This window comes from Electrona antarctica (assembly GCF_951216825.1).
Source record: "Electrona antarctica genome assembly, chromosome: 2".
Taxonomy (NCBI): Eukaryota; Metazoa; Chordata; class Actinopteri; order Myctophiformes; family Myctophidae; genus Electrona; species Electrona antarctica.
In genome coordinates, this window is record NC_136807.1 from 55,964,675 (window position 1) to 55,980,490 (window position 15,816).

Consider the following 15,816-nt stretch of genomic DNA (forward strand, 5'->3'; position numbering starts at 1 on the left):
GGAGGAGCCGGGATTCGAACCGCCGACCCATGGATCATTGGACGACCAGTCTTGGTGTGGTCGACTGGTGGTCAGATGCCGTCTTGGCATGGTCGACAGGTCAGATGGTGTCTTGGCGTGGTCGATTGGTGGTCAGATGGCGTCTTGGTGTGGTCGACCGGTCAGATGGTGTCTTGGTGTGGTCGACCGGTTAGATGGCGTCTTGGTGTGGTCAACAGGTCAGATGGTGTCTTGGCGTGGTCGACAGGTCAGATGGCGTCTTGGCGTGGTCGACAGGTCAGATGGCGTCTTGGCGTGGTCGACAAGTCAGATGGCGTCTTGGCGTGGTCGACAGGTCAGATGGCGTCTTGGCGTGGTCGACAGGTCAGATGGTGTCTTGGCGTGGTCGATTGGTGGTCAGATGGCGTCTTGGTGTGGTCGACCGGTCAGATGGCGTCTTGGTGTGGTCGACCGGTTAGATGGCGTCTTGGTGTGGTCAACAGGTCAGATGGTGTCTTGGCGTGGTCGACAGGTCAGATGGCGTCTTGGCGTGGTCGACAGGTCAGATGGCGTCTTGGCGTGGTCGACAAGTCAGATGGTGTCTTGGCGTGGTCGACAGGTCAGATGGCGTCTTGGCGTGGTCGACAGGTCAGATGGCGTCTTGGTGTGGTCGACAGGTCAGATGGCGTCTTGGCGTGGTCGACAGGTCAGATGGCCTCTTGGCGTGGTCGACAGGTCAGATGGTGTCTTGGCACGGTCGGCAGATCAGATGGTAAAATGGTGCATTTATATAGCGCATTTATCCAAGGCGCTTTACATAGATTGTGCATTACATTCAACCATTCACACACACATTCATACACCGATTGCGGCGGAAGCCATGCAAGGCACCAACCAGCACATCGGGCCAAATTTGGGGTTCAGTGTCTTGCCCAAGGACACTTCGACATGTAGACAGGAGGAGCCGGGATTCGAACCGCCGACCCATGGATCATTGGACGACCTGCTCTACCTCCTGAGCCACAGTCTTGGTGTGGTCGACTGGTGGTCAGATGGCGTCTTGGCGTGGTCGACCGGTCAGATCGCGTCTTGGTGTAGTCGACGGGTGGTCAGACGGCGTCTTGGCGGGGTCGAGCGGTCAGATGGTGTGGACGTCGTGGTGATAGCGCGTCTTGGCGGAGTCGATGTCGACGCGGCGTGCCTCGGCGAAGGCCAGGAAGGTGCAGAGACCCAGCAGGTTGACCACGGTGATGAGGGCGAACACAGACGCCCAGGAGCCCGTGGTCTCGATCAGGTAGCCCGAGAAGTACACCATGAGGACCCCTGAACACACGGGGACAAAACAGAAGAAGGCCGTGAGGAGCCCTGAACACACGGGGACAAAACAGAAGTAGGCCGTGAGGAGCCCTGAACACACGGGGACAAAACAGAAGTAGGCCGTGAGGAGCCCTGAACACACGGGGACAAAACAGAAGTAGGCCGTGAGGAGCCCTGAACACACGGGGACAAAACAGAAGTAGGCCGTGAGGAGCCCTGAACACACGGGGACAAAACAGAAGTAGGCCGTGAGGAGCCCTGAACACACAGGGACAAAACAGAAGTAGGCCGTGAGGAGCCCTGAACACACGGGGACAAAACAGAAGTAGGCCGTGAGGAGCCCTGAACACACGGGGACAAAACAGAAGTAGGCCGTGAGGAGCCCTGAACACACGGGGACAAAACAGAAGTAGGCCGTGAGGAGCCCTGAACACACAGGGACAAAACAGAAGTAGGCCGTGAGGAGCCCTGAACACACGGGGACAAAACAGAAGTAGGCCGTGAGGAGCCCTGAACACACAGGGACAAAACAGAAGTAGGCCGTGAGGAGCCCTGAACACACGGGGACAAACAGAAGTAGGCTGTGAGGAGCCCTGAACACACAGGGACAAAACAGAAGTAGGCCGTGAGGAGCCCTGAACACACGGGGACAAACAGAAGTAGGCCGTGAGGAGCCCTGAACACACGGGGACAAACAGAAGTAGGCCGTGAGGAGCCCTGAACACACGGGGACAAACAGAAGTAGGCCGTGAGGAGCCCTGAACACACGGGGACAAACAGAAGTAGGCTGTGAGGAGCCCTGAACATACGAGAGGGAACAACAAAAAGACAGCGCGTGTGCAAATAAGTGATAAGTGTCAACGACTGCCGCCGGCTCCCACACGACCTAGTAGTCTTAACCCATTTTGACCTGAGATCAGATTCTAAAAATGTCTTCTACATCCTGACAGTTTTCTGAAAAAGCTGTTTCTATGTCAGTGGTTCTTCGATTTTTCAAAATTAGCAGAGCTCATAGCGCGCCACCGAGTGGCACGCTATGAGCTTGTAGATCTGCTATTTTTCAATAGCTAAAGCATAACATAATGCTAACACCAAAACTGTCATCTTTTCTCTCCCTTATTCATATTCATCTGACGACGGCGACCTCTGCTACGACTCCATGATGAAATATGTACGGCTCGCGGGAGACACGACGACGTGACTGACAGGAGACGCTATACAGCCAGTGGCGTTTCCAGGAATTACATTTTGGGGCAGGCAAGATGTGTTAATTGTTGTTCCCCCCGACCCCCCTGCGTGCGCACAATCGGTAGCACTAAAGGTTTTCAAAGAGATATACCTGCCAGACGAGTGGGATACAAAGGCTGAAAGGCATGCGTTTGCATTGGAATGGGTGATTGAGGGTCGCGCTTGTTCTCAGGTCTTGTTTTTGTCCTTTTTGTCATTTATTTTATTTTATTTAACCTTTATTTAACCAGTAAAAAACACATTGAGACTGCGTCTCTTTTACAAGTGGGAACTGGCCAAGAGGCAGGAATAAAACTACACTTCAATACCACGTCGTCAATGTTACATTTTGGACCAGCAAATAAAACATCCATAATACACCTCAAAGTACCTATGAAATAAATACAACACCTCACCAAAGTCCTACTTTTTAGTAGCAGGGCAAAATACACGATATACACAATCTGAACCGACATAATAAATATATAGGCATGAACATAGGCTAGTACATATCCAAACGTGTGCAGGTGTTGGACTGTACATCTAAGATGGTCCTTTTGAAACTCCTCAAGGGAACTTTCAACGCCAATTTTAGTCTGGACCGTAGATCGTTCCACGACCAGGGGGCCAAAGAAATGGATTTGGACAGGCGGACGCCTGTCCTCGCCTTATCGTAGATATACGCACGCCTCTGGCTACAAGCTCAAGTCTGAGTTCAGACGAGCAAGGACAAGCAAGTGTTTGACTGTACTACTGTTATACTCTGTCTCTGTCTAACTGTCAATCAATCAATGAGGAATTATTTCACTCCACGGATCACGAAAGGGGCCAAAAAAATAACATTGATCACAGATGTTTTGCTTCTTCACTCACCCGAGAACGCTCCGCAGGTATTCATGACGCCTGCGGGAGGAGGGAGGAAAGCACAGGGACAGGACATTTCAGTTTGTTGTGCTTGATGAAGGCTGGAACATTCTAAACCAGGGTTGGGCAACTGTGACGATGGAGAGTGCCACTATTATTTCCATACTCACTCCAGAGGGGCCACATTGCATATAATGTTGTAGCAAAAAATAGCCGATCTACAAGCTTGAGCTTGTAGATCGGCTATTTTTACTATAGTTGAATTGAAATCCTGAATTATTTTTTTAGCTATTTTTTAATTGAATTTCAAATGCAGTTACCAGTAGTTATACTTATGTTAAGTTTATGAACTTAACCCATTTAGGCCTGACGTTGAAATACAAAAAAGTCTTCTGAAAGAATATATATATCTCTAAAGATTTGTGCCGCATTTTCACGATTTTTCAAAAATAGCAGACCTACAAGCTCGTAGCGAGCCACTCGGTGGCGTGCTATGAGCTTGTAGATCTGCTATTTTTCAATAGCTAAAGTATAACATAATGCTCAGTTAAAACACCAAAAGGGGTTCCCGTCCAGAATGGGTTAAATACAAATACATTGGACATAAAAAAAAAGTCAATAACATTTGAATACTAATCATTAAGCTACTAATATAGACTGAAGTAATTAAAGCGGGTCATGTTATATGTCAGTACATTCTGATATTTACCTAAGGGCCACATTAAGTGAAGATGGGGGCCCCATGTGGCCCCCGGGCCGCCAGTTGCCCATGTGTGTTCTAAACAAATGGTTTTCAAAATAGTTTCATACCAAAGGCCCATTATTTATTTGGCATTTGCGCCACAGAACCACCGTTTGATGACATGTAGCCTCTCAGACCCATTTGAGTCACGGACCACCGTTTGATGACATTTAGCCTCTCAGACCCATTTGAGCCACGGACCACCGTTTGATGACATTTAGCCTCTCAGACCCATTTGAGCCACGGACCACCATTTGATGACATTTAGCCTCTCAGACCCATTTGAGCCACGGACCACCGTTTGATGACATTTAGCCTCTCAGACCCATTTGAGCCACGGACCACCGTTTGATGAAATTTAGCCTCTCAGACCCATCTGAGCCACGGAACCACCGTTTGATGACATGTAGCCTCTCAGACCCATCTGAGCCACGGACCACCGTTTGATGACATTTAGCCTCTCAGACCCATTTGAGCCACGGACCACCGTTTGATGACATTTAAGGACCGGTAAGGGTCCATTTGGTTTCATTTTACACTCTAGAGTGTTATAAGAGTCCATTTGGTTACCAACTCTCCATCATTTTAGCTGGGGACCACCTGGAACACCTCAAGGACCACCGGTTGAAAACCACTGAGCTAAACTAAGAGAAACTTTTAATCTTATTGTTCTGTGAGGAGCTTAATAATAGAATCTAGTGTAGTAAGAAACAAAATCAAGAGACAAAAAAAAAATCTAAATTTCTTAGTGAATGAATGGATGTTATTTTGTGATCATCCTTTGACAGACATTTTACACAATCTTTATATTCTACACAGAAAGAAAATGATACCAGACAGACCAGAGACCTAACAGGAATAAATGTTTAAAATAACCAGACAGACCAGAGACCTAACAGGAATAAGTGTTTAAAATAACCAGACAGACCAGAGACCTAACAGGAATAAATGTTTAAAATAACCAGACAGACCAGAGACCTAACAGGAATAAATGTTTAAAATAACCAGACAGACCAGAGACCTAACAGGAATAAATGTTTAAAATAACCAGACAGACCAGAGACCTAACAGGAATAAATGTTTAAAATAACCAGACAGACCAGAGACCTAACAGGAATAAATGTTTAAAATAACCAGACAGACCAGAGACCTAACAGGAATAAGTGTTTAAAATAACCAGACAGACCAGAAACCTAACAGGAATAAATGTTTAAAATAACCAGACAGACCAGAGACCTAACAGGAATAAATGTTTAAAATAACCAGACAGACCAAAGACCTAACAGGAATAAATGTTTAAAATAACCAGACAGACCAGAGACCTAACAGGAATAAATGTTTAAAATAACCAGACAGACCAGAGACCTAACAGGAATAAATGTTTAAAATAACCAGACAGATCAGAGACCTAACAGAAATAAGTGTTTAAACGTACCGAACAGTGCTCCAGCGCAGGAGGGAGCCAAGTCCTGGACATTCACAGACACCCCGCTGTCAAAGAGACACACATCAGTTAGTTTTCATTTTATATCATTTACGCTCACAACGCATCGCGAGCTTGTAGATCGGCTATTTTCAGCAAGTGTAAAAACAGTCACCGAGGCCCGCCAAAATGCATTCTAGTCGACGAAATCAACTGTAGATTTAGTCGACTAAAATCCTATGATATGTAGTCGACTAAAACTAGACTAACACCGAGACACTCCAGGTGACAAAAATGTGACTAAAACTAAATGAAAATTATTCAAGAGACTATGACTACAACTAAAATTGCTGCCAAAAACAACACTGGTTTGTACATCTTAGGGCCATAGTATGTGGTGGTCTATACTTGGCACAGCCTTTGTGATCTACTGGTAGATCACAATGTACCCCTTAACCCATTCTGGGCGGGAACCCCTTTTGGTGTTTGAAGCATTGTTATACTTTAGCCATTGAGCCAATAGCAGATCTACAAGCTCATAGCGCGGCACCGAGTGCCGCGCTATGAGCTTGTAGGTCTGCTATTTTTGAAAAAACGTGAAAATGTGGCGCAAACCTTTGAATATATATTCTTTCAGAGCCAAAGTTTGTAACTCAAATCTTTGCTTCTGGGGGGGGGGGGGGGGGGGTCCCTGGAACAACATATTTTCAGATGAGGGTCCGCGGCCAATTAACATATAATCTTGGGGGGTTCGTTACATGAAAATGTTTGAGAACGGCTGACATATAAACCGTCAGGATTTAGAAGACATTTGTAGAATCGTGGGTTCAAATGGGTTAAAATAACATACCTGTGGCTGAAGGTGGTGAGGCCCATGGTGGCCGAAACGAAGGCCACGGCCCAGGGGAACGTGTGTGTCCCGCACAGGAGGAGAGTGAAGATACTGGACACTCCCATGGAGAAGAACTGAAGGGTAGACAAACCATGATCATTTTCCGACCGCTGTCGAGATCATGGATTTCACAATGCCCACGCCAGACTTCCCGAATTTCACTTTCACAATACATCTGGGGTCATTTTAAGGCAGGGCTGGGCAACTTTGACGATGGAGAGGGCCACTATATTTCCACACTCACTCCCTAGGGCCATATATCGTCGTCACAAAAATACCCGATCTACAAGCTCAAAACGCGTCGCGCTGCGACGCGTTTTGAGCTTGTAGATCGGCTATTTTTGCTATATTCGAATTGAAATCTTGCATTTTTTTTTGCTATTTTTGAATTGGAATCCTGAAAGTTAACATTTTTATGTCATTTCAAATGCCTTTAATTATACTTGTGTTGAGCATTGAGCTACTAATTTAGACTGAAGTAATTAAAGAGGGTCATGTTTGCATGTTGTGGAATTGTAAACAGCTGAAACCAATATTATATCAGTATTCTGACATTAACCTGAGGGCCGCATTAAGTGAAGGTGGGGGGCGCATGTGGCCCCCGGGCCGCCAGTTGCCCACCCCTGTTTTAAGGTCTACTCTGGCCCTTCTCTCTCTTTCCTGTCCATCTTCACATGAAACTATCAATAAAGGCAGAAAAGCCAAAAACTAATCTTAAAAAACTTTTACACAACTAAATAAATACACACGCAATACAACATACCTGCATCAACTTCCTCACAGAGGCCGTGTCAAATCCTGATGGGATATGAGAGAGAGAGAGAGAGAGAGCGAGATAGATGGATGATGAGAGTGACAATAGAACGAACAGCAATCTCTCTACTTAACACAAAATGAAACCATTGCAGGGGTTTACTAATCTCTCAACAGCAGAGGGTGCTGTTGCTTTTCCTTTTTCAGCAGTGGGCTTACTGGAACATCTATTTTCAGCGGATGTTCCTCCCAGAATAGACGCTAGGGGTTCACGATGTTAAAAAAAGTTTCCTATCACACAAAGATTTGGCAGCCCCTCCCCCCTGCAGTAACAGAGGAGGACCCCCCAAGGGGTCCAGAACCCCCTCCTGTTGGCATTATCAAAGGGCACCTACGGACGGCCTCAATTCAAAACTGGCCCCCGTAAAATCGGAATCCCCACCCCCCCACCCACCCCTTTTTCTCCTCACTGTATATGATTCTTTTCCCTTTTTACCTCCTTTATGATGAATTCCTGTTCTGTTTTTTTGGCTATATAGAAGTGTCTATTTGTACGTCTCTGAATGTTTTGATGAATTGAACAAGGTGGACCCTCTTATAAACAAGTGTAATGCTTTATTGGGTCATCCACTCACAGTTAACAGTCTTTGTATAGAGTGCGCATGCTTAAAGTGAATGGCACATTGAGTGGCAAATCAAGTGGCAAAGCAACAGGCAAAGTGAGTTTAACATTGTTTAATGTTGTTTAATGCAGTCAGATAGGACTTTTCTGTGTGGATGTATGGGCTGTCAAGGCCAGAAAGTAGTTTTTTGCCACTCAGTAGGCGTTCCTGCAAAACTTCCTGGTTTGATGATGATGTCACACGCATACCCTCTATTGAGTTGTGCTTGAAATGTACTGTAATTCTGCAAACTGTTAATAAATATTTCAATAAATCAATCAATCAATCAATTATACCTTGGCTGATGAGGTGGTCGGACAGAGAGGATGTAGGAGTGCTGCTTTTGGCAGCAAATTTAGATTTTTTTGTTTTAGTCATAGTCTCTTGAATAGTTACATTTTAGTCACCCGGAATGTTTTCGTGTTAGTCTAGTTTTAGTCGACTAAATATCCTAAGATTTTAGTCGACTAAATCTACAGTTGATTTAGTCGACCAAAATGTATTTCGGCGGGCCTTGATGCCGTCGTAATGGCTGATTTTACACTTGCTGTAAATAGCCGATCTACAAGCTCTGCGACGCGTTGTGAGCTTGTAGATCGGCTATTTTCAGCATGCAACCAAGTTTAAAATGACTTACACTGGATCTCTTGTCCAATGTCCACTAGTCCCTTCCTAACATTTTAGTCTAGTTTTTATTTGTTGACGAAATTATCAGTATATTTAGTCATAGTTTCAGTCATCATAGCTTTAGTTTTCATTTAGTTTCCATTCAGTTTTAGTCAGTGAAAAAAAGGGTAGTCGACGGACATTTTTCGTCTTAGTTTTAGTCGACGGGATCAACATGGACACTTAAGCAATATTACACAAGAGGGTGTGGTTTAACGTGATTATTGCCACTTCAGTGATGCTTGTGGAACTCGACTACGTCTCGTTCCTGACCGCATCACTGTCGTGGCAATAATCACGTTAAACCACACCCTCGAGTGTAATATTGCAATTATACAACAGTTACCCTTAAAACTAAGAAAATCGCTGATTTTTTTTTTTTTTAATGACAGATGTAGTCACTACGACCACAAATATCCCAAGAAACTAGCTAGCCTAGCCACCGAGTTTGCTAGCGCTTTGGGAAAACAGAGCAGCTGAATTCTTTGTTTTGATTAGGTGTGGAGTGGTGATCATTTGATCCACGGCTAGAAGGCTGTTTCAACCAATCAAATTGCTTCCTCGAAACGACCTGTTGTATAATGGACGTTACCTTGGCTGATGAGGTGGTCGGACAGACAGCCACTGAACAGAGAGGATGGGATGGCCACCAGCCAGGGAATGACGTTGAACACCCAGCCCTGGAGAAGAGAACATTCTTGTCAGTTTCGCCGTCAGGCACGTGCAGAGAGTGTTAGAGAGAGGCAGGGGCTGAAATCCCGTTAAGAGGGCACTTTTGGACAAAAATAGCAGATCTACAAGCTCACAACGCGTCGCGCTGCGACGCGTTGAGAGCTTGTAGATCAGCTATTTTCGGGGGGGCGCAACCCAGCACTCTTTAGCTAGTGGAGATGCGGTGTGTATAACGACATGGATTTCTAAACAAATTTGTTCAACGCCAAAATGCTGTGTTCAAAGTTCAGGAGACTTCGGGGGGCGGGGGGGGGGGGGGGGGGGGGGGGGGGGGCGGGGGGAAGCAATTCTCCTGAATAGTGCCTTCCGGCATGGAAAGGAAAGGAGTGGCATTTTGCATTTCTTTCACCACAGTAAATGCTGCATTCGTGGTCTGGAAATGAAGGGTTGTTTTACATACGGGTAAAAGGGCAGTTGTTTTACAGAAGGGTGTCACTTCCATTAGTCCATTCCCAAGTCGGGTTCCGTTGCCATCGGCTACTGATAATGCTTGTAAACGTGCTGTAACTCATTACATTGTTGCTCTCGGATGGAAACTGTTCCTTTTTGGAGAAAAAAAAGGGAAAAAAAGCAGATCTACAAGCTCAAAACGTGTCACATCGGGACGCATTTTGAACTTGTAGATCGGCTATATTTTTGGCGTGAACGTCTTTTGACGTATTCTGGTCCTTTGGCCCTCATCTTTAGACGTTGTGTTTTTAATATATTTATTGATTACGTTTCCTAACACTGTTCGGCACGTGTCTGCATCACTCCGGTTGCCGTTCACCGGAAGTAAACAGGAAAAAAAGACAAATTAGTTAATAAAAATAAAAAAAACAAGACAAATAAAAAGGTTAAAAGTGAAACACATTTTCACAACATTTATTTAAGATGCTATCTTAGAATAGGTGTAGACCTATTTGACAGTGCAGCAACATAATTGCCTTCCTTGATGCATCAATTAAGCGTCAACGACGATCAGCTGGTCACAGTTACAGACACACACCCCCTTTCTGAAACCAGCCTCTCGCCACTCGCCCTACACACTTGCCCTGGTGATGGTAACCATGGCAACGAATGGTGTCCGTTTCCTGTTTCTGCACAAGGAGGGCGAGTGTATTTCAAACTGTTTTTTATACCCAGCACCCTAATCAAGGGAACTTGATTCAGCTGGAGGGGCACTTCCTGACGAGGAAATCTCCCGAGAGCACTTCAAGTCAAGGAACTGGTTTCAGAAAGGGCCTCAGCCTCTGCAGCACTCGAACTGAAAGTATGACTGCATGGAGTCTGTTTAATTTCTATCCAAAGGCCCTTGACTGACGGAATATGATTTAGGATTACTGTGATTATGGTAAGCTTATATCACGCATACCATAAATCACTGGCAAAAAATAAATAAAATAAAATACATAAAATAAAATAAAATCCGACTTTGGGAACCACTGCCCTAGGGGACGATGGTGGAGTGAAGTTACCTTGGCGTCGGGGAAAGTGTCCTTGAAGAAGGTTGGCAGCCACGACAGCAGCGTGAAGAACGTGCTCGCTGTGCACAGGTGTGTAATGATCACTGCACTGGACGAGAGAGAGAGAGAGAGAGAGAGCATTATGCTGCGTTCACACATGGCAGATGCAAAGCTGCACGGTGTATTTGTAGCTGTTGTCTGCAAGAGACGGATTTGCTTCGTATCCGAGTTAATAGCACAGCAACACTAGACACAAGTTCCAGAGCTTAAATGTACATGTAAATATGAAATAAAAGCTTAAACATAGCTGTGAGTTATAAGAACAGAGCCAGCTGTGTTCAAATGGTTTGACATTTCTCTGCTTAAGGGTTTTAAACTTGACTTCAGTTATTATTATTATTTTTTTTTAATTATATTTGTTTTTTCAACATATAATTAAAACAATCCCTTAGTACATACATGTCAACGTAATAATAATGACAATAATAAACAAAATCAACAACATACGTAACAAAAACAAAAACAGACAGACAGAGCACTGCCATACATTATGCATTTCCTTCATGTGTTTGAACTTGACTTCAGTTATATTCAATAAGCTGTATACGTTCAAAACTATTCACTCAATCTAATGAATGAATGAATGAATGCTTTCATATGAAATGAAAAAACTAAACAAAAAAAAACTAAAATACAATTTCAATGCCTAGCTGTCGCGCTGTGAGCTTGTGGATCGGCTATTTTCAGCAAGTGTAAAAAACGTCATTACACCGGCATCAAGGCCCGCCAAACCACATTTTAGTTGACTAAATCACCTGTAGATTTAGTCGACTAAAATCTCATGACATTTAGTCTAGACTAGACTAAACTAGACTAAAATAATTCCAGGTGACTAAGATGTGACTAAAACTAAGTGAAAACTATTCAAAAGGCCATGACTAAAACTAAAACTAAAAATGTGCTGCCAAAAACAACACAGCTCTGTTTACCCTTCTGTTTGTTGACTAGACTGGAGAGTTAATACTTATACTCTCACACTTGAGTCACCCTGGGTGAGAGCGTGTGACTGTGAAGCAGAGCCATAGAGAGCAGGGGTTCTCAACCCGTGGGTCGCGACCCCTCGGGGGGTCGCCAAATTATTTTAGGGGGTCCCCAAATTATTTTCAAAAAAAAAAAAAAAAAAAAAAAAAGATATTGTTTTGTTTTTTTTTAATCACGATTTTTCAAAAATAGCAGACCTACAAGCTCGTAGCGCGCCACTCGGTGGCGCGCTATGAGCTTGTAGATCTGCTATTTTTAAATAGCTAAATTATAACAATGCTTAAAACACCAAAAGGGGTTCCCGCCCAAAATGGTTTAAGGTTATTGTAGCAGTCAATTTATATTGGGGGTCGGGAGGGGGCGGGGCGGGGGTCCCGAGACATTGCCAAAGCATTTCCGGGGGTCCCCGGCCAAAAACGTTGAGAACCCCTGATATAGAGTGTAAGACAAGAGGGGACATTGAGGGGGCAGAAAACTGAGCGCTCGAGCGCTGTTCATGAATGCAGCCTGGAGAGTAGCCTCGGAAACCCAGACGTTTTTATTTCCAGGGAGAAAAACCTGGAGTGTGACAAGCTGGAAATACATTGTTTTCAACGAGGGTGGCGCAAATTGCTCAGCCATTTTAGGCATGTGTGGAACATGAAGTAAGTAAGTAAGTACATTTTATTTATAGAGCACTTTTCAAAACAGTGTTACAAAGTGCTGTACAACAAGGTAAAACAATCATGTTAACAATAGAAGGTAAAACATTGGAATGCAAATAAATCAAGTAAAAATACATCATAAAATAAAGTGCTGACGAAATAAAAACGTTTTTAACAAGTTCTTAAAACCGTCGACAGACTCTGCATTCTTTAGCACAAAGGGCAGGGCATTCCACAAAGTGGGGGCAACCACTGCAAATGCACGGTCACCCTTTGTTTTAAGCCTATTGCTGGAATGGACAGAAGGCCTTTATCAGAGGACCTGAGAGAACGTGTATTTGGCTTTGAATGCAGTAGTTCAGAGTGGAGCCAGTCCGTGTAATGCCTTATATGTTATTAAGAGAATTTTGAAATTGATCCTGGATTTGACTGGCAACCAATGGAGTGCAGCAAGCACGGGAGTAATGTGAGATCTGCGGTGTGTGTTTGTGAGAATCCTGGCAGCTGTATTCTGTACTAGTTGAAGTTTATGGATTGAGGAGGAACTGAGGGTGGTGTAGAGACCGTTACAATAGTCGAGGCGGGAGGAGATGAAAGCATGGATGATTTTTTCTAAGTCTTGGGGAGTGAGGACTGGTTTGATTTTTGAGATGTTACGAAGGTGAAAGAAACATGACTGGGTGACCTTCTTAACAGATTAATCGCCCAGGACGAAGTTCTTTGTCCTTTCTATTAGTAACGCCCGACGCTCAGGACGAAGTATTGTCCTAAAGACGAAGTTTATTGATACGAGAACAGATCGCCTGGCTGTATAGCCCAGGCGCGCCTGCTGGGCTCTCCTCGGTGATGCGCAAGACTGAGACGTCATCAAAAAACTCCCTCCTCTGTTTAGCTGATGAAAACGAAAATCTTAAAACGTTCATAAATCGCGATCTAAATCATCCCGTCTTTTTCTGAAAAAAAATCCTGTGTTAGTCGGCGCTCCGCGGTCCAGTCGCTAGTCTCGATAGATTTATTCTTGTCTCCCGTTGTTGTCGATCGATTCTAAAGTGCTGTGGCTATTGTTAGCTGCTACACAACATCATGAACTTCCGGCCGGTCCGTCCGGAAAAGGCGTCCGTGTTTATAAATCGACTGGGCGCATGAATGTAATGGATTAAATAGTTCCGGGCAATTCAAGTGTTAACATGGGATTCCAGGTTCATGCGGTTGTCGAAGAGGACACCCAGATTTCTAGCGGAATGGTTTATGTTGGATGCCAGAGGGCCTAGGGAGAGCCTTACGGCGTTGGAGATGCTTTCAGGGCCTATGATTAAGATCTCTGTTTTGTTGGAATTTAGCTGAAGGAAGTTTTGGGCCATCCAATTATTGATTGCTGTGAGACAATCACGTAGGGTAGATAGTTTATCAATGTCTTTTTGCTTGAAAGAAAAATAAAGCTGCGGGTGTCATCGGCGTAGCAATGATAGGCAACGCCTTCGGAGCTATTTATCAGAGCACCAAGGGGTAGCATATAAAGAGAAAAAAGAACTGGACCCAGAATAGAACCCTGAAGACTGCACAGACAGTGACAACTAAAGTCTCTGTAATGAAAACCGAGCACTCGAGCGCTGTTCATGAATGCAGCCTGGAGAGTGACAAGCTGGAGTTGGAAATACATTGTTTTCAACGAGGGCGGCACAAACTGCTCAGCAATTTTAGGCATGTGTGGAACATGAAGACTGCAAAGCAAAGCAAGCAAAGCAAAGTTCTTTGTTTACCCAGGGTGAATGGACTAAGCTCGAGATGCTTGTTTACAGCCAGACCCTGCTCATAGAAAATTTCATGGTAGGGGTTCAATGCCTTGCTCAAGGGCACTTCAGCAGTGGCAATTTTAACGTGCCGGTCCGGGGATTCGAACTGGCGACCTTCCGATAACAAGACCGCTCCGCAAACCGTTCGGCCACCGCTGCCTGCACAGTGACAACTAAAGTCTCTGTAATGAAAACCGAGCACTCGAGCGCTGTTCATGAATGCAGCCTGGAGAGTGACAAGCTGGAGTTGGAAATACATTGTTTTCAACGAGGGTGGCGCAAATTGCTCAGCAATTGTAGGCATGTGTGGAACATGAAGACTGCACAGACAGTGACAACTAAAGTCTCTGTAATGAAAACCGAGCGCTCGAGCGCCGTTCATGAATGCAGCCTGGAGAGTGACAAGCTGGAGGAAATACATTGTTTTCAACGAGGGCGGCGCAAATTGCTTGTGCACACATGCCTCAGCAATGTTAGGCATGTGTGCAACACGAAGACTGTACAGTGACAACTACAGTCTCTGTAATGTATACCAGTGGGTCCCAAACTTTTTTTGTGTTAACCCATTCAAAACCCACTTTGAAAGAATATATATTCAAAGATTTGCGCCACATTTTTACGATTTTTCAAAAATAGCAGACCTACAAGCTCGTAGCGCGCCACTCGGTGGCGCGCTATGAGCTTGTAGATCTGCTATTTTTCAATAGCTAAATTATAACATAATGTTTAAAACACCAAAACCCATTGTGTTAACCCATTTAGACCCGAGTTAAAAACATTCACTTTGTAAGAATATATATTCAAAGATTTGCGCCACATTTTTACGATTTAAAAAAAATAGCAGACCTACAAGCTCGTAGCGCGCCACTCGGTGGCGCGCTACGAGCTTGTAGATCTGCTATTTTTCAATAGCTAAATTATAACATAATGTTTAAAACACCAAAAGGGGTTCCCGCCCCAAAATGGGTTAAGGACCCCCAAATCAACATTTATTAGGCCACGGACCCCCCCCCCCCCCCCCCCATTGGAAAACATATGCCAGTGCCCCCCGATAAGGGATGATTTGTACGGCTCTAGCAGTGATTCCGACACATTCATTTCACGGACCCCCAGTTTGTTTCACACGCATTATGCTACGGACCCCCGACTTAATGGCATTTCTATCTCTGGTACCCCAATTTATATCGAGAAACCACTGTTAATTTAACTCTGAGAGTGTACCATTGAACAGGTCCATTTGGTTCCCATTTGTACACTCTCAGAGTTACAGACCCATAAGGGTCCATTTGGTTCCCATTTGTACACTCTCAGAGTTACAGACCCATAAGTATGTTGTACTATTACTAAAAAAAAAGATTTAAAATAAAGAGATTTAAGATCATTGAAGCTGGGCTGTTGCCCTGAGTCCAGTGCATTCTGCCAACTTCCTGTCCTAGGACTGTCACTATTCGGCAATAGAAGTCTTATGTGGAAGAGCCGCCATTGGACTGGCCCTGTGAAGTGACCAATAGAGCGTCGCAGTCCCGCCCCTCGAGAGACCCGGAAAATAAATCCCTGTTCATTTTCCTCATAGACTTTTCAGAAAGTATTTATTTAAAGACGTTTACGCCGTGGACAAAGCCAACTCTTGTCGTGA

General features: G+C 44.6%; 1 protein-coding gene across 1 annotated transcript in view; it reads right to left on the reverse strand.

The window, feature by feature from the left end:
* Positions 1-1,105: 1,105 nt before the first annotated feature.
* LOC306917158 (voltage-gated purine nucleotide uniporter SLC17A9-like) overlaps positions 1,106-15,816 on the reverse strand; it is a 36,521-nt gene continuing 21,810 nt past the window's right edge. Inside the window, exons 7-13 of the mRNA XM_079495291.1 lie at positions 10,715-10,811; positions 9,118-9,205; positions 7,208-7,242; positions 6,403-6,518; positions 5,565-5,620; positions 3,397-3,426; positions 1,106-1,302 (exon numbers count right to left, since the gene is read on the reverse strand). Of these exons, the coding sequence (XP_079351417.1) occupies positions 1,118-1,302; positions 3,397-3,426; positions 5,565-5,620; positions 6,403-6,518; positions 7,208-7,242; positions 9,118-9,205; positions 10,715-10,811 (607 nt within the window). The 3' untranslated portion in view covers positions 1,106-1,117. The remainder of the gene's footprint in view (positions 1,303-3,396; positions 3,427-5,564; positions 5,621-6,402; positions 6,519-7,207; positions 7,243-9,117; positions 9,206-10,714; positions 10,812-15,816) is intronic.